A 19,347-nucleotide genomic window follows, 5' to 3' on the forward strand; every position below is an offset into this window, starting at 1 on the left:
TGAGAGAGAAACAAACAACAAAAAACTGCCATACACATCTCTTTGTGGTTACCAGCACATATTTCTGATTAAATTAACAGGTAATTTAAAAATTACTAAAAATTAAAGCATTACAAACATTGGGTTGGGGGCAGCACAGAAGTGTCAGTTATTTGGCCAGTGAGAATCTGGATGTAGAGGCCGTAACTGTCCGGGGGCTTTGTTTTGCTTCACAAACACATCTCCCATTTGTACTATTCACCTGGAGGAGTCAAAGTGCCAATGACGCAAGCCAGCGAGACGGGTCAGAGCAGGCGGAACAGGGTATAAAGCACACCATCTGTACCAGAAGAGGGCCGATTGAGTGTCCACCACCACTACTCGTTTTTGGTATCAGTGACACTGCCTCCCTGAGACCTGGAGGACCTTCCCATTCCTTGTGGGTGCAATGAGAACTCTCTGGCTGTGGCTTCACCGAGCAGTAGTGTTTTCTTTATAAACGTCAACATTCATTCAGTCTCGTGCCTGCAGGGTTTTTCCACCCTCCCCTGAAACAGTCTGTGTGCTCTTAGCCCAAAAAACCTGCAATTTCCCCAAAGATCCAGCCCGACACACACACACACACATCAATTAAACCCCCCAAAAAAGTATAATTGCTCTTTATATAATCTGAAAATATACACCAACTGGGAAGGGGAACAGGGTAGGAGGACAATCTTTAAAACCAAATGCCTCAGTAACAACTAATAAAAGAGAGTGAGGAGAAGAGGGAAAACATCAAACAAAACAAGGCTCATATTCCAATAAAATAAATAGAAACTAACGATCCCCCAAAGCAGCAAAAATTAAGAGCAGGCTTATATGCTGAATCTGTGTTTGGTGCAAATGATGGTGGCACAAGGTGAAACCAGAGGAAGGTGACACACACACCCACACCCACACACCCACACCCACACCCACACACCCACACCCACACCCCCACACACACACACACACACACACCCCCACACCCCCACCCCCACACCCACACACACACACAGAGAGAGAGAGAGAGAGAGAGAGAGAGAGAGACACACAGAGAGCGCAAAAGAGCTACAAACGTTTTACTTTGTATGCCTCTGTACTTTCTGGTTTTAATTTTGTTTATAGGAAAACAGTTAAGAAGAAGAAAAAAAAAAACCAAAACAAAAAAAAAAACAAAAAAACAACCCACACACACTGAAAGAATGAAAAATATTCACTAACAAAAGAAGCATCTGGAAAATTCAGCAGTTTCACTACAGAACAGCAGTAGTCCAGCCAATGCAGAATGGTAACCCCCCCCCAGTTTCCAGAAGGCTTTAGAGACTGATCCCCCCCCCCCCCTTACTGAGGAGGTTCGGCCAGAATGGCCACAGGGTCTTGGCCAATGAGGAATGGCTAAGGGATCATAAACACAACATGCCAGCCACACGGACAGTTCCTGAGGAGGACCCACACATCAGGAACAAACTAAAGAAGGGACTGTGTGTCACTTTGGCAGGGTTTTTTTTCCTTTCTCTGAGACAGAACAATATGTGACACACAAACACACCTTCACACACACTTACAGAGAAAAATTGTGTGCCCACTCTCCCGCCCACCGAGTCTTAACAGCCAGAGAGTGACACGTTTACCGGCTCAAATGTCCAGCGCATTTACACTTTTTTAAATCCACAACCATTCCAAAAAGGAGGGGTCCATCTTTCTGCTACAGTAACTTTTGGAGTCCACTTGGGGGCGCCAGAGAGAGGCGTGCCTTAGTCTACAGCTCAACATAGAGGAACGGCTGTTACCCGGTGCATGTCTTTGGTTTCTGTCTGGCTCCCTTCTGCACTTAATTCCATTATCACGGGGAATGTAGTGTGACAAATGAAAGGACAGCATGAAATTATCCTTTCTTCAGATAATCAGGGTCATTAAGAAAAAAAAACAAAAACCTTAAATATTTTTGTTTCACTGCTCTCCAATGTAGTGAACATTGTGCAACGATGTCTCGAGGAGCATACGATGATAAGATACGCTGTTTGTTTCTGTCTTCTGAATATTCACTTTTCAATGGTCTCTTAGTGTTTGCCTTGGAGGGAAGGGACCATAACATAGCAGAGGGAGGATGGGAGAAACCTCTAAGGCCCAGTGGTGCACACCGATTGGACCGAGCCTCTCAACATGGGTGGAGCCTGCAGGAACAAGCAGAAGGAGGTTAAATGGGTGAGCTGCAGATTGGGGTGCCATCACTGCCAAGAAAATGAACCATTTAAGTCATGCTGTCATGTTCCTCAATAGTGATAATAGTGATTTTCCTCATTATATTCAGGGAGCTAACAAGGATGCTAAAAAGCTTAAATCCAATAAGATGCACACCAACAAAAAGAGGCAAGAATGCTACACACATCAGATAAAGTGCAGCTGGAATTCACAATGCACTTATCATTTATCTGGTCTCTCAGTTTTGTCCAGTGTAGGGAGAGTAAACATTTGCTAATTGCTCATTTTTAAATGAATTACTTCTGCCACTGTTTGCTAGGCTAATTAGCAAGATACGTTAACCCAAAAAAACTGGAGCACAGACCAAAAATAACTAAACAGACAAGTAAGCAAGCAAGCAAATAAATAAATAAATGGATGGATGGATGGATAAATAGAAGAAAAGATGGGCTACCGTAGCTACAGCACTAAGGTGCATCTCTGCTTGTATCCAAGCTGGCCTCTAGGAGGAGCTCTTCCAGATCCTGGCCGCAACTGAGTTCGGCAGTCACACTCACTGTGAAAACGCAAAAACGCGTGAATGCGAAACGAACATGCATCAGGTACACCAATCCTCTTGACTGCTGTCTGCCACAGTCTGATCAGTCCAGCGGGAACTCACTGTGCTCCATGATGCAGCAGGCCGTCTTGGTCCCCTCCGGCTCCAGCAGATGGAAAGCGAACTCGGGCTTCAGGCCGTTGGGTAGGACGGCCCTCTCCACGCCAACGCCCTCGGTCTCCGCCACGGAGCTCTCGTCGGGACGCTCGGCTGGATCCTCTGCCCCTGTGGATGCGATGCCATCCTGCTGCACCGGGGGGCGGTGGTGGACAGCCACTGCAGTGGGCTCTGAGGCAGGCTGCTGCTGGCTGCTGCTCTCACGCTTGGCGATCTGTTCTTGGGCAAGCTCACGGGCCTGGTATGCGTCTCTCTGCATCAGCTCTCCGTGTGGCTTGCCCAACACCCTTACTTGCTCAAGTTTGCAACCGTCATGCCCCATTTGCAGGTCACTACCTGTTACTAACCGCTGTTCCGAACACAAGAGCGCTTTCTGGGTCTGCAGGTCATTACCTGTGCTCATCGATAGCTCATCAAGTAGATTATCGGCAACGGCGCCCTGTGGTGGTTGTTCAAACAGAGAGCTGTTCTCCTCCATGTGCGGCGTCACCCTGTCGCTGATGGGCCCTTCCTTATCAGCTGGTGCTGAAGACTTCTGGCTCTGAGCATGCCCGGTGTGCACCCCCTCGTCCTCATCTCTCGTCAGTGTTTGTGCGGTGTCCTTGCCCTCTGCTGCCTTCTGGTGTTGCTCATCCACGCTGCAGGCGGCAGGTGGTTGCTGCTCTTCGCCAGGCTGAGGTGAGTCTTCTGCCTGCTGGCCCAGCTGCGGGGAGGTCCCAGACGGGGCCGGCAGAGGTTGCTCTGCGGCCCTGGGAGCTGAGGTGGCCGCCTCAACACTCCACTTGGCCGCTGAGGAGTTCTGTTCGGGCTGCTGTAGAGATGGTGTAGGCGTGGCTTGCTCCGCTGGCTCAGGTGCCCTAGGAGTTTCAATCTCTGGCGCCCTCCCTTGGAGGCTCCTGGCCAGCTCCATCAGCGGCTGCTGCTTTTCGGGCGGGCTCTCCACGCGAGTCACCATGAAGATCTTGTGGCCTCTACCTGGGCTAGACACCGAGATGCAGCGGCCAGGGGAGGGTGGCGCTCCAGCGGGCACAGTGGGCACACTCGCCTCTGTAGTCCCAAGCCCCGAATCCATGGCTGAGACCCCAGAGGAGGCAGGGGTGTGGCCAGGGGTGGGGGAAGGCGGAGCCAGGCTGGACTGACATGCACCGAGGGCTGGGTTTACTGCAGACACCATGGGAGGGGTCTGATTTGGCGGTGCGGTCTGATCTGGGGGCGCAATCTGATTTGGGGGCGATTCCTGTGCGGCGTTTTTCGTCTCCTCGAGGCCATCTTCGTCCTCCTCCTCGGTATCCGAATCGGAATCCTCCTGCGTGGCTGTGTCTTGACTTTCCCCCTCCTGGTTTTTGGTGGGTTTCTCACCTTCCTCCTGATCCCCCTCACTGGCTGACTTCTCTCCATCTCCGGGCTCTGCGGCTGGGCTCTCCTCCTCCACCGGCGTCTCCTCAGTGGCGATTTCGGCCATGGAGGCTGACTGGCTCACCTGCAGCTGGGACTCCTCTTTCTCTTTGGCCAGGATGAAGTTCCGCTTGCAGCCATTCTGATCTCCGCCAGCTAGGGCACGCTGTGTCTCGATGAAACTCTTCACCTGAGAGGTAGAGGAGAGGGAGAGCGAGAGAGAGGTTAGCCACGGCCCTAAAGGTTACAGAAGAGGGCTTGGACAGAAACCTGGGGATGGGGTAGTGAAGGTGTGTGTTCGTGTTCACTACATGGATTGGTAAAATGACTTAGTTTCCCCTTGGGGATTAATAAAGTACCTCTTCTACTAGCTTACGGCTTTGGCGCAGTATATGTGAAAGCCAGTAAACCTCCATTATAGGTATGCTTTTTTTTTTTTAAAGAACCTTTTACAGCTAAATCATTGTCTAAAAGAGAATGTGGAGCCCACATGGAGCTCAAGTAGAACCCATGCCCCACCCACGCTTTGTACCGTCTCTTTCTTGGGCTCCCTGTCAAGATCGAGGCGGAGCAGCGAGGAGTTGACCTTCAGGGCCAGGGACAGGGCCATGAGGCCGCCCGTCTTGATCTCGTTCTCCCGCAGGTCCAGCCGCACAAGCCGCGGGCTCTCGGCGACGAACTCAGCCACGGCCACGGCCCCTGAGACAGGCGTGGAGATACACAGACACACACACGGACCTCAGGGGAGGCAGCAGGGACGCTCGCCCTGTCGGGGTCTATCAGGCCGAGGGCTTACCTTCGCAGGAGAGCTTGGTGGAGGCCAGGCCCAGACGCAGCACCGAGCGGTTGGAGATCAGACCGTCCTTCAGCTTGTGCACACCCTCGTTGCCTATCGCATTGTGGCCAAGGTTCAGCGTCTCCAAGCTCTGAGTGCAAGGCTGGGGGGTGGGGGGGGGTTACAGGGAGCCAGTCTGGTGTCAAGATATGAAATCAGGAGGTTCTGATCAAAATTATGCACGTCCTGAAACAGCTACTGAAAGATGAAGAAAAATGTAGCGCACAAGCAGTACTAGAATAAGGGGAAGGTCAAAGCAAACTGAAGAGAGAGCGAGAGAGAGAGAGAGAGAGAGAGAGAGATTGATCATAGATATAGTAGAAGTGCCGTTTGCCAGCATTTCAACCCTGTTTTTTCTCCTTCCCACATAGGTTTTCACGTCTGCACGGTTAAACTGGGAAAGTGTAACGTGTAGTGATGCAGACAAAGAGCTCCAAGAGAGACTGAGGAGTGGGTTTTATGGATCTGGAGTGTTTATGAAGATGTGTGTGAATGTGTACGTGTGTCTACGGAATGTTTGTTTGTGTGTGTGTGTGTGTGTGTGTGAGTGAGAGAGAGAGAGAGAAAGAGACAGACAGACATAGAGAGATGATTGTGAGTTATTGTACAAGTGATGTAGTGACGTAACCCATGCCCTTGAGTGCGTGGTACGATGATGGTGTTTTGGTGTGTTATTATGCCAGTGCAGTAGTGAGGTAACTCATGCTGGTGTGTGTGTGTGTGTGTGTGTGTGTGTGTTTGTGTGGTAATGATGATCATAATGTGTTATTATACCAGTGCCGTAGCAAGGTAACTCATGCCGTTGTGTGTGAGCTGGTTGTTCCAGAGCACAAGCGTCACCAGACCTTTCCTCTGCTCCTTCAGGCCCTCACACACGTATGCCAACCCTGTACAGGACACACACATGCACACACATAGGAAGTCAGGGAAGAGGATTTGGGATCTCCAAAATAAGCATGAAATGAGAGAAAATGACAGAGAGAGAGAGGCATAAACCCAAAGTGGTGCAGAGAGACTGCGTTCCTCTCCTACCTGACCCCAGACCTGCGAGACCACTATCCTTTCCCACCTGACAATAGACCTGCGAGACCGTGTTCCTCTCCTACCTGACCCCAGACCTGTGAGATCGCGTTCCTCTCTCCCACCTGACCCCAGACCTGCGAGATCGCGTTCCTCTCTCCCACCTGACCCCAGACCTGCGAGATCGCGTTCCTCTCTCCCACCTGACATCAGACCTGCGAGACCGCTTTCCTCTCTCCCACCTGACCCTTGACCTGCGAGATTGCATGTCTCTCTCCTACCTGAGTCCAGCATGTGGTTGTTCCTCAGGTCGAGGATCTGGATGTTGTAGTTGAATTTCAGCAGGTTGCCCAGCTGGGCCGAGTCCTGCAGGCCGTTCAGTTTATTGTCAGCCAGGTACAGCTCACGCAGGTTCATGTTCATCTTCAGTGCTGTTGCTGTGGACACACGTGCGCATACACACGGTACAAAGAAGCTTCATTAACATTTCAACAGTGGGAGAGAGAGAGAGGAAAAAAGAAAAAAAAAAAAAAGAAAAAAAAAAAAAAAAAGGTGGAGGATCTCTGCCAGCAGGACTGGGCACATCTGTCTGAACCACTCACACCTTTAGAGGTCACCCTGTCTCCTGGAAATAACCTGTCTGGTTAAATCACGACTTCGCCCACTAAACTGGCTTGCTTTACTGCAGAGTCCGGCCCATCCCCCTTTGTGCTGGTATACGACACGCTGGGGACTTGGTTTTGTGATCGATCGATCTCTCTCTCGATCTCTCTCTCTCTCAGAACCCCTCCCCTCATGCTCCGCCTCCTCTCCTGATGTCCCACCCCTCCCTCCTATGCTTTTCTTTATTGTTTTCCAAGCAGGTTTTCCTTCTTTTCCTTGACCAGCTCTTCTCCTTCATTCTTGTATTCCCCAACATCTCCTGCACTTTCTCTACGCCTCCCTCTCCTTCCTGCCATATGCACGTTCAATTCGTTTCACCGCCACCTCCATCCACACGGCCGAGCTCTCACCCAGGAGCATGAGGGGCCTCCCCGATAGGCCGGCGTTCTCCAGGTGCAGCACGGCCAGGCTGCCACTGATGCGGAGAGCTCGAGCCACAAACGGAGCAGAGTGGTCCAGCAGAGGGGTGTTCCGCGCATCCAGATACTGCAGTGAGCTAGTCTGGATGGACACACGCATGCGCAGAGTTCAAACATTTCAAGTAAACACGCGAGACTACAGGTGGTTCTACGGACCCGCTCGTACAGGAAGCAACCTGCTCAACCGCGAGGGCCCGAACACCAGTTCGGATTTTAGGTTGTACTGCGGAAACATAACCTCTGATTTAAGAGGTCTCACTGCGGCAGCCAGTAGGGCATAGATATGGGAATGGTCGGGGCAGTGGAGAAGCCCCTCCGACTCTCACCTTCCTCATCATGTGGGCGGCTGCCTGCCAGCCGCGAGAGCCAATGTGCTTGTTGAACGAGATGTTGAGGTGAGTGGCTGACTCGTAGTATTCGATCATATCGAACAACGCTGATGCTCCCTGAGACAGACAGGAGAAAAAGCCCCAGAAAAGAAGGAAGAGATGAGTAAGACAAGAGAGACAGAAATATGGCAAACAGTTACTAGTGTTCATTATATGCAGAAGGTACATTTCTTACAGTATGCCATTTTTACACAAAAACGTTTAGTTTGTCACTTGGAGACAATTTCAGGAACAGATCCCGTCTGCCATGCGCCCGGTCACAAACCTAAACTGCTGGCCTTCCTAAAGGAGACTCATTTTACATCTGAGAACAGGAAACACCTGGCAAAGCCACAGTGGGTATGAGGCAGAGCACCTGTTTCACCATGACAACCACCTGCAACAGCTTCAGGGAGCTTCCTGCTGAGGGGAAGGGTGACCTGCTCCCCCTCCCCCACCACAAGCTCCCCCCGATGGGCGTACACAACCTGCCCCTCCACACAGCGCAGACTTCGCCATGAAGCGACTGCTAAGACTTAGCGATTCGATATGTCCCGAGACAGCAGATGATCTGACCACATGACCTGACTCATGACATGAGTAATACATAACAATCAAAACATGCGGCAGACAAATTCGACATTTCTTACCAATTTTTTATCACTTTTTAAAAAAGAAAATCATTAATTGATGTATGTAAATAACTTGAACAATATGATTCTAAACCTTAGAATTCTGTGCGCGCGTGTGTGTGTGTGTGTGTGTGTGTGCGCACGCGCATGTATGTACAGGTGTCTGTGTGTGCACGTGAGCGCAAGTATATATATGTGTGTGTGTGGGATGATGAGCATGTCTCACATGACTTTAGTACACCTAGCGCAACTCCCTCTTTCCCTAATGCAGGGCAGAACACCGAACTGAACACACTGGAGAGCAGAAGACTAGAACAGCCACTAGTCCACTTACACTCACTGCCTCTGTCTTGTGTTCACCTTCTCCCCCTCCATCACGCGCACAGACGTGCGCACACAACTGTTCACACACAAATGTCCGTGCACGAATGCGCATACGTGCACGCACACACAAAAGGGAGACTCCAACCAGGGTGGGCATTTAACATCCAGTACAGAGCATGAACACTAAGACGCTGTGCAGGACTGCATCTGGCATCACAGCTAAAGATCAAGCCACACGGGAGCCGTAACCACCATCAGCGATGATTTCAACTGTTAACCTGTGGTCAAATGAGTCAGGCGGGAGTCTCGGTCATGATGAAATGGCTTCTCACTCGCTCACTCGGAACAGTACTTCAGCACTCAGACCCTGACCTCGCCCTGGGCGGGGCGAGGCAGATGGGCTCAAGGAGGGGAATGGGGCAGACAGCCTCGAGCTTCTCAGCCTTCTCAGATCTACAGCTTTTATGGGGCAACAGCAGGGGCAGCACTGATGAACAGCACTGTGGGGTTAATGGGTCGCAGAAACAAAGCAAAAGCATATGCCCTCTCTGTAACCGGAGCCCCAAGGCGAACAGAGCCGGTCGGTCATCACTAGTTCAACTGGGAGAAGTTCATAATGTGCGTGCAAGAGTGGAGTTGCAATCAGCAGGTCGCTGGGATCAGCCGGTATCAACCGAGATGGGCCTGGACACGTCAGTGATGAAACTTTTGGGGGCAGTAATTGGGACTGGAATTCATTATGGTAAAAGAACAAACAATGAGTTGGGGAAGGGGGGCTTGGGGAAACTGAACTCACGTCCTCGTCCAGGTTGGTCTGCTCCAGGTTTACCACTTTGAACTGTACACGTTTAAAGATCTCCTCCAGAGACTCGCATGCCTTGTAGTCCAACTTCTCTCCTGGGGGGAGGGGTGAGAGAGAGAGACTGAATTGTCGCACACAAAACACAAAAATCCATTCCAAAAAAAATCAACTCCATTCCTAGACTAATCACTGCTCAGTCTTACTGATGGCAGTCTGTGTTATTTTGAACACAAAACCTCAGTGATGAAAATGAACAAGGTCATTAAGAGAGAGGGATGGATGGGATTGGTATGAGGATCAGTGGTGTCTCCGCACAAAGCATGTGAGCCTGTTACACTTCGCAATGTGGTGTGTGTGCGTGTGTGTGTGTGCGTGTGTGTGTGTGTGCGTGTGTGTGTGCGTGTGTGTGCGTGCGTGTGTGTGCGTGTGTGTGTGTGCGCGTGTGTGTGCGTGTGTGCGTGCGTGTGTGCGCGTGTGTGTGTGCGTGCGTGTGTGTGTTGGCGGGGGGGGGGGGGGGGGGGGGGAGAGATACGGGTCTCACCTTTAAGATCCAAGCACTCATTTCTCTGTGTCAGCTCTGTCAAGTCCTACAACAATAGATAAAAGCAACAGATGGCACTGCGTGTTTGAGGGCATTCGGAGTAAGGCAGCTAATTAGCAAAGCATGAAACCACGACAACAACAGCAGGGGGGGTGAGATCAGACAGGTGTGCCACTGTAGCATGCCCTGAAGCCACACATAGCACAGGGAGTGTGTCTGTGTGTGAGGGGGTTTGGACCTGGAGTATTGTGCAAGTGTGACGGGTGCTTGTGTGAATGCGCATAAAAGGGTGCGTGCTTCGACACGCACAGCAAATGAATGCGAACATTTCTGTAACGACGGCCTGCATGAGTGTTGGGGTGTGTGTGTGTTCAGATGGCTGTGGGATTAGAAAAGGGCTGAGATTGTGTGCGCACACACACACACACACACACACACACGCGATCATAAATGAGGGCAGGCAAGCCTTGTGCTAACCCAAGAGAGAGTAACACAGCTACACAGTTTACAGGGTGATCGTGATTTCTGTGACACCACCTTTACCCAAGATTCCCACCTTCATACCGAATTCAGGAGAGCAGCACTCCTGAAGCACTGACCCAAACATCCCCAGTTAAACCCAGTTACCGCTCAGCAGGGGACAAATCACACAAGCCTACAGCGAGACGTCTATGTACACAGACCAATCAGATGCTCCCAACAAACATCTGGAAAGCATTTTGACGAATTACAAGCATTCATGATGGCAAGCGCACTGGTTTGAATTGGGGTTTATTGCTTTCTTTCAAGCTGTCTTCATCAGAGGCTAATCACATCCTGCATGTTTACCAGACCGTGGCACAGTAAATGTTGTGTACACCTCTCTAAAGCTGGTAAGAACTCAAGCAGCATGTTTTGGGTGAAATATCCTTTAACACTAAAAAAAAAAACTCCTTGGACAACACAGACTCATGAGTTGGATGGCCACAGCAAATTATTGTGACCTGAACTGTCCATTAGAACAGAAACGCATGAAAACACCCGGGCACACATGCAGACACGCATACAGGTGAACACACACCCACACAGCCTCCAATAAGATGACTAGAGGCTTATGAGCAAGTGCTGACATGCACTGGGGGCCATTTTCTGACATTCTGCACTGGTCTGCAAACAGCATCTGGCACCAGCTTTAATACTGCTGATCACTAAAGCGGGACTACGGCAGACCTCAGGCCAGTTATGCAACCAGCCTTTAAAGAGTAATGCCATCATCATACTATTTAGCAGTACTGAAGAGGCCGGAGTCATGCAACTGCACAAAATAACAGTCTAACTTGATGTGGCTGGAAACAGACCTACACCAACGCACCCCCACACAAACACGTGAACAAACACACGTACACTGGATCAAACACAAAAATGTGTGCTTATAGAACCAGGTAATATATAAAAGTGCTGACAATTGTATGGTGCTAGAGTTATATTAAATTATATTGGCAAATTTGCATGTAAATAAATTAAGCAATTTAAAAAAAGCTCAGAAATTGGATAACTGCTCAGAAAAGGAGATCGGACTGGGCATGCTCCTAAACATTCTAATGAGCACACTAGATTTACAGCCCACAGCCGCAGTGTTGCAGCCTGCCACACTACTCAAGCAGAGCTGAATATGACACAAGGGGGAGAATCTGAGTGAATTTACTGATGAGGATAGCAAGATCAATAAATACAAAGTCCAGGAACCATATAAGCCTCGTTCACAGGGTTTTTTATGTTTTCTGTCAGGATGAAAATGAAAATATAGGGAGATACAAATGGCTAGTTCCATGGACGGTGTATATACATGCACATACTAGCACATGTACATTACTCTAAAAAGCATCTCTGCACTATCCCATCACGGGCTGGGCATTAGAAGCCATCGTCCACAAGGCTGCCGTTCCGGAACATTCTGAGGGCAGATGGCCTGTGCCATCCTTCTCTGAGTCATTTTAGGAGAGAGAAAAATGCTTTGTACTTCTGAGATTTAATATCACAGGATTATACCACAGCTTTCCTGGCTGCGTGCCATCAGGTCAGCAGCCAGTGAGATTGTGTGAGTGTGTGTGTGTATGTGCATGTGTGCGCGTGTGTGTGAGAGAGAGAGAGAGAGAGAGAGAGAGGAGAGAGAGAGAGGAGAGAGAGAGAGAGAGAGATGAGAGAGAGAGAGAGAGAGAGAGAGAGAGAGAGAGAGAGAGAGAGAGAGAGAGAGACAATATGATGTGTATAACACTGCCATGTTGAATGTGTGCTTCTCCAAGGCACTGTGCATGTTGCTATGTGACTGAGAACAGTGAGGACACACTAAAGGTTGTGCGCCTCAGCGCTGCTGACGACAAAGCATTCAACATGCAATTGCCAGCGAAAGCCCAACACCGCCCCCCATCAGACACGCCCCCCCAGACCGACACCAGCTAGCACCTCCATCTCTTCGAACCCATTCCTCTCGCCCAGCCCAATAATAGAACACGCAGTACGCCCACACCTGCAAGCTTCTGATGACACAACCCCCCCCACCGACGGTGAGCGCCCTGCGCTGAAGTCGCCCTCATCGCTCCCATACGGTGACATGGGAAGGCGCATGCCCCCCGTCCCAGTCACATGACTCTCGCCCCTCCGTTTCCCGAGAAGCTGAGAAACAGCTTCCCTTCAAAGCTGCACTGGATAAATGTTGTAATCCCTTCAAATCAGAGATGGGATCAGTCCGGTTCGCACTGCCAGGCCGGTAGTTAAAGGATTCTTTAAAAGGCAGGAAACTGCACTTTTTTTTTGAGGTCTTTCCAAACAGCAGGACTTCCTGCGTTGTGAAGATCATACTCCTAACAGCTACAAGCCTTGGCAGAGAAGTCTGTGGAGCAAAAACCCAACAGTATAACGCAGGAGCAAATGTTTACCAACATCCCAAACCAAATCCGTTTCACCGGCAATCGCAAGAAAAACCAGAGATCATTTTAGGCAGGCGATTAGGCAAGTGAGCAATTAGGCAAGGAACCTGAGCATGCAGGCTACATTTTCTTTTGACTACACAAAACACACAAAAACACACACCCGCTCAGTGTGTACATCATACAGGATGTGGGCATGGGTCCAGTAGGCTGAAATAAAGACACCATTTAGCTAAGGCATTGGCGCTCTTCTGGCCACACCCACAACCACCTCTCACCTCTCACCAATCCCTTCCCTCTGACACTGCTGTCATAGGTAGCTTTGGGAAGTCATTTTTTTCCTGGAGTGACTAAGTGATTAAGACTGCAGGAAAACAAAAACCAAAGTAAGTAAATGTTAAGTGTGGAAAAAGCACCACACTACACATCTCTCTTACATGTGCGTGCATTCACACACACACACACACACACACACACAGCTCACTATCGTCTACTCTCAGGATCCCTGTGGAAATTTACCATGAGCCATTGGGGAGCTTTAGCAGACTGATGTTTCTTTCCACAACTGAGTGTGAGCTACGCTGCCCACCCCCACCCCTCTCTCTCTCACACACACACACACACACACACACACACACACACACACACACACACACACACACACACACTTCTGAGAAGAGCGATACGTAACAGGGGCACATGTTGAAGACTCCCCATATCAACTCTGCCATAGCAGTGAAGGAGAAAGGACTATATGAACACCATGCAACGCAGGAGTGGGCGAAAGGAGAGAGAGAAGGGGGGGGAGAGAGAGAGAGAGACTGTGATGCAGAGAGGGAGAGAGCAGGAAGAGGTGTAGAGAGAGAGAGATGAGACAAACTGCAGACAGGGATAACCTCTGCCTCCCCATCGCTCTCTCTCCTCTATCCTGCCCTGGCCAGTTCTCCATGACTCAGGAGAGAAGCAGCCTGATCAGACATCCATTCATCACAGCCAGCCCTCATCAGCTGTGCAGGGGCAGTTTGGGAGGTGGGTGCTGGTCAGGCGGAGGTCAGAGAGCTCGGCTCCTTGATGTGTATAGGAGGGGGCTCTGTTACATGTGCTGGCTCACGGAAGGCAATGGCTGTTGCCTGAACACCACTAGTGGTGAAACCTGTTTCTTTCTTTCTGAGAAACGCTATCTGACAGCTCCGCACTGTTTGCAAAGAAACACAAGATAAACAGTGTTGACCCAGTGTGTGTGTGTGTGTGTGTGTGTTCTGTGAACTGTTGTTCAAGTTTGTTTGTAGACATGTGTGGTCAAGACAGGAAATGATGCCTCAGTGGCTATACCTATTTGAGGTTGTGTGTGTGTGTGTGTGTGTGTGTGTTTTGTGTGTGGGGGGGGGGGGAGTTTTCTTTGGGGAAGAAATTGTGATGTGTGCTTGTGTGAAAAGACAGTACAGATGGCACCTTGGCAGGAGGATCACCTGTGTGTGTGTGTGTGTGTGTGTGTGTGTGTTACCTGAATCTGCTGCAGCACTTTGGGGATGGGTTTGCAGTTAAGCTTCTGACAGGCTTGTTTGTAGGCATTCAGAATCTCCTCCACTGTCACATTCTGGGCTGCAGACACACAAGGACACACAGACCCAAGGTCAAAGGTCACCCTGACACAAACAATGTCCTATCAAATACAAGACACCACGTTCTTGGGTAGATCACGGGGTAGAGCCACGATTGGCACAGCGACACGAGGCTGAGAAGCATCAAAGTTGGCAGCTGTACACACTCCTCAGAGTGTTTATTTTCAGTGCCACACACTCCTCAGAGTGTTTATTTTCAGCAATATATAGCTGCTTCAAAACCCACTCTGATCACAGACCCAACAAACCCTGATGTACGTGCCAATCAGGAGTGTGTCTGTGTGTGTCCATAAACACACACACACACTCTCAGAACTTGAACAATACTCTAGGGAGTTGGTAAGAGCCTGGAACCAGAAAGACTGCTAGACGTGTGTGCAAGTACTCGGCCCCTTACAGCTATAGCAGTCAAGACACTGGTTCTGCCTGAGAAAGAGAGCGAGAGGCAGACGGACATGTGCAAGTACTCGGCTCAGTACCTTATATCCATCCCAGACACTAGTTCTGTTGGAGAGAGATGGACAGGCAGATATTCTCTGACCTTCTCAAGACACACAGAGTTCAGTTCTACCCAGCCCATCTGTGCTGAGCTGATGCTACTCCCCTCACAGTTGGAACAAAGGGGTTGAAAGTATGAGTGTGCACGCACACCCTGAGTCAGGGGTCAAAGATTAAACACTCGTCCCACTGTGCTTTGAATTGTGACTGTATCACTAGAAAACAGCAGAGGCCAGACACAGCCTCTTTGAACAAAGGTCGGGACACATGTCTGGAGACGGTAAATAAACCCAACATTTACGGCTTCCTGTTTTCTTATCATCAGATGATGAATCCAGCCAGTCAGCGTATTCACAGGGAGCCTGCAAGCCCCAACTGATTCTTTCAGATAACCACAAGACACTTCTGTTAACGGTCTACGCCACAGTAATCAGATATTTAACTGTAGCCTACACACACACACACACACACACACACACACACACACACACACACACACACACACACACACACACACACACCACACACACACACACACACACACACACAAAAAAAACCCTCAATACTATATGCTATACACTGTTGAACAAGCAGTTAGTGCTTACTGTGGGGGATAATAATCTGAATCATCAAATATTGTTAGACTGCATTGATGTATCGCTTTATTTTCATGTTCTAACCAGCATGCAAATTTGGTACTGGGTAAATCCACTGTGTAAATCCATCTCGCAGCCCATCACATCAGACCCCACCAGTGTAAATATCGCCGGTAGCTACAGAACGAGAGAACAAAGGTCTTTGTACCAAACTTGTGGTGCTTTGTTAGGACGCTCTTCTTCTAGGAGACTACGGTCTCGTTTGTTTTAGAGACTTGTGTAGCATTCGGTTGAGAAGGCGCATACCTTGAAGAGCAGATTATAATCTGGGTTTTTCTTAACCAGCCATTGGAATTTGAGCATAAGATGTAGTTTATCATCTAATAATGATTGTGGGACGTAACATGAGAAAAATCGGTGTCAGCGACTGACTGTTTGCAATCCAGTAGTCTAATTTGTTATTGCCACACACACACACACACACACACACACACACACACACACACACTCTCTCCATTTAATCAAAATAACTTTTACTTAACATTTATAGCCTAATGTAATATGAAACAAATATAGCAATGAAAAACTTATCTGGGGTTAACAATGGAAAACATCCCTGGTTCATGATGCACATCTTGTGGCCACATGAAGCGAATCCCATGTTCACAATCAACAAAGTTATTGGCACTCCAACTGCATCGTGTGCGTTAATGAAAGCAAAGAAAGCCTTGGATGAACCCAAACACACACTCAGGGTTCGCACACACACACACACACACACACAGGACTGTCTGATGGTGTGTGACTGCTGTGGTGTGTTCTGTCGAATATGCTGATGTAAATAAAGTGGATGGGTGTAGTTGCTTCCTCATCCAGCCACCTGTCCTGAGTGTGACCCTGAAGCCAGGCTACGCTCTAATCAGCCCAGCCAATCACACGCTCTAATCACTCAAGACCGGCCAATCACATGCTCTCATCATCTATCCGCTACAAAGAAGGAAGATGAAACTAATTATTATGAGCAAAGAACATTCCAGTTGTTCAGTGTGTTCTGGTCCTGATTACTTCGCAAAACTATTCATATATAATTCTTAAAAGCAGGAGCATTCTGTAGAGAGTGACCTGGTTGAATTTCTGTCCTATTTCCAAGTGAAACTGAGCTGCGAGTTTATTAGCTACAACTGCTATAACTGTACCTACAGGCTACCAGTCCTGGTAAGCCTCCCTTATCAGACGTTCACTGTAACACTTTTAGTTCTATGAATTACTACCCTTTTCTTTCCAGTGATCTCTTTTTTCTTAAGAAAAGGTTCAGTGTTTATGATGTATTCATAAGTGCTTTTCATGAACTATTTATTACTATTTAAAAGTGTGTTAACAGTATAAATGCATATGAAAAGCACAAGGCAGCACACTCCCCAAACCAGGCCATTCACGATGAGGACATTAAAATGTTGACATAAGGTACACAGGGCAAAGGACTCCGGTACAGTCAGTCAGTCATCTGATTTCAGACTACAATACTGGGGTCAGGAAGGACGTATGTGACCTTACTAGCATGCATGTGTGTATGCATCATACTTAGCACACTCTGATACCTCAACAAGCCATTTAGCCTAACCTAGTGGTCTCAGTTTGGACAGTGATGATACTTATTCTAGTGTTCAGAAAAGGCCACTAAAGTGCAGTTAAGGTGAAATGAAAAGGTCTGGAGGCGAGCGGCACGCTGATCGCAGCGTGCTGGGACTCGTTCGGCTCTCGATGACTCTGTTGGACTCCACTGATCTGAAGGGCAGGCACAAAAAGTCAGCCTCAGACTGCCTTGGGCCACTCCAGCACCCAGTAATCCCCTCCCTCTCAAAGCCATTAGGGCAGCTATGCCTGGCAGGCAGGAACATGTCCCCACAGTCGCAGAGCGCAGAGGTGGTGGCGGTCTGCCGCAGGAGACGATCGGGGAGCCGAATAAATAAGCACTCCAAGTACAATGGCATCCGTGTTGGGAACATATTAAGGGTTTCTGGTATTCTGGGCATGGTGGCAGATTCATTAGATTGAATAAACACCCCTGCCCCCAACCCGCCCTCACCTCCCAATGAAAAGGGACACCTATGAATATGAGCGACCACATTCTGGCTTTCAGATGTGTTCCCGACTAAACCAGAACTAGGTTTACACAAAACTCAAGAGGTTCACCAACTAGGAATGGCTTTTCCAAAGTCATACCTGACCATCTCATTCTAGGCAAGTTTTGCGTTTTACACTTTCAGGTACCCTGACATTAGACCTGTTGGTTTTCTGAACTCTGACTAGGTCTAATCCAGGCTATAAAACCTCACCCAACAAATAGGCCTACATAACCTTAAAAACCTGGTTTTCTATGCCCAGATGTAGGCTGTGCCTGGGTAACCTGTCCTGGGTCCATCTGTCTGTGATGGTTCCAGCTCCATCCAGCTTGCACCAAACCACCAATGCCATTGGCTGGTGTCACTGCCCAATTGGTCTTAGGGCCCACCCACCAAGCAAGGCTTGGTTACTTAGGAGTTTGCACTGATGGTGAAGCACTTTCCCTTTGGTTAAAATCAGACATTAAGGGGGAAACCAAACAAACCTCTCATCTTGGGGTCTGCCATTTCATTTGCAAAAGTGCATTTTATGGTTTATTTTGTTTGCTTTTTGTTGTTTACTTTCTCATATTAGCATTGTTTGGTTTACCACTGTGCTTTGAACACAAAACCGCCACAGGCCGTTTTGTGTTTGCGTTCAGAAAACCCAAGACGATAGCAGGTTGAAGGTCAAAAGGTTGAACCAGTAGATGGAATAGTGGTAATGGGGGTGTTGGGGATGTTGGTGTTTGCCTGCCTGCACTCACACACAAACACACGACCACAAAGGAAGGGAATGTTCTGAGTGTACACTATGTCCTTAGAAAGGCATTAGTCTGGATTGTCTTTTAGAACATCGGCAGGGGTAAGCATCCCCCCCCCCCCCCCCGTACGTTATGCAATCAGTATGTTTTATCCAAACAAATTTTATCACATCCTTCATTGCAGACAGACTTATTTTGATGAACTGATTTCTGCTGAACTGTAAAACTGGATTATAAAATCTTAAATCGAAGTCGTTGGAAAGACCAAGTCATTTAATCCTGAGCGAAAAGGAGAATAGAACGTGAAGCGACTACATTCTGCTTTTCAAAGGTGCTCATGACTAAACCAGACCTAGAGAAACTCATCCATGCTTTTATGTCCAGCAGGTTGATTACTGTAATGGCATCTTAACAGGACTCCCAAAAAAGACAATGAAACAGCTTCAGTTGCAGCAGCTAGAGTTCTAACTAGGGGCAAAAGAAGAGAACATCACCCCCATTCTTAGGTCTTTACACTGGCTACCAGTATACCACAGAGTTAAGTTTAAGGTATCATTACTGGTCTGTAAACCCCTTAATGGTGTGGAACCAGTGTATCTATCTGATATGCTGCAGCGTTACGAGCTGAGCAGGACCCTCAGATCATCAGGACCTAGTCAATTATTCCTGCCTGAGGTGAAGAATAAAACAGGGAGAAGCAGCGTTTAGCTATTATGATGTTTTTAAAGTGGAACCAATTGTCAGAGGATATTAGAAGAGCCCAGATGCTAGTTGTTTTTAAACTGAAACTAAAAATGGTCTTATTTAGCCAGGCTTTCAGTTCAGGTTAAACACTATTCCCTCAGACCATAAAGCATTGCGATTTTAACTTAAGTGCATTTTAATTTCTTTTAATTCTTAATACATTCTTTATATGTTTAATTTGATTTCATACACTTTA

The 19,347-nt window shown here is 48.5% G+C and overlaps 1 protein-coding gene across 1 annotated transcript in view; it reads right to left on the reverse strand.

Annotated features, from left to right (window-relative positions):
* Window positions 1-1,326: 1,326 nt before the first annotated feature.
* Window positions 1,327-19,347, reverse strand: part of ppp1r37 (protein phosphatase 1, regulatory subunit 37) — a gene marked incomplete at its 5' end in the record, with an annotated part of 31,121 nt that continues 13,100 nt past the window's right edge. The window contains 12 exons of the mRNA XM_035525429.1: window positions 1,327-2,177; window positions 2,660-2,761; window positions 2,867-4,505; window positions 4,848-5,014; window positions 5,112-5,253; window positions 5,925-6,037; window positions 6,452-6,607; window positions 7,184-7,334; window positions 7,579-7,698; window positions 9,373-9,473; window positions 9,920-9,965; window positions 14,330-14,427. Coding sequence (XP_035381322.1) covers window positions 2,673-2,761; window positions 2,867-4,505; window positions 4,848-5,014; window positions 5,112-5,253; window positions 5,925-6,037; window positions 6,452-6,607; window positions 7,184-7,334; window positions 7,579-7,698; window positions 9,373-9,473; window positions 9,920-9,965; window positions 14,330-14,427 — 2,822 coding nt within the window. The remainder of the gene's footprint in view (window positions 2,178-2,659; window positions 2,762-2,866; window positions 4,506-4,847; window positions 5,015-5,111; window positions 5,254-5,924; window positions 6,038-6,451; window positions 6,608-7,183; window positions 7,335-7,578; window positions 7,699-9,372; window positions 9,474-9,919; window positions 9,966-14,329; window positions 14,428-19,347) is intronic.

This window comes from Electrophorus electricus, chromosome 4 (genome assembly GCF_013358815.1).
Source record: "Electrophorus electricus isolate fEleEle1 chromosome 4, fEleEle1.pri, whole genome shotgun sequence".
NCBI lineage: Eukaryota > Metazoa > Chordata > Actinopteri > Gymnotiformes > Gymnotidae > Electrophorus > Electrophorus electricus.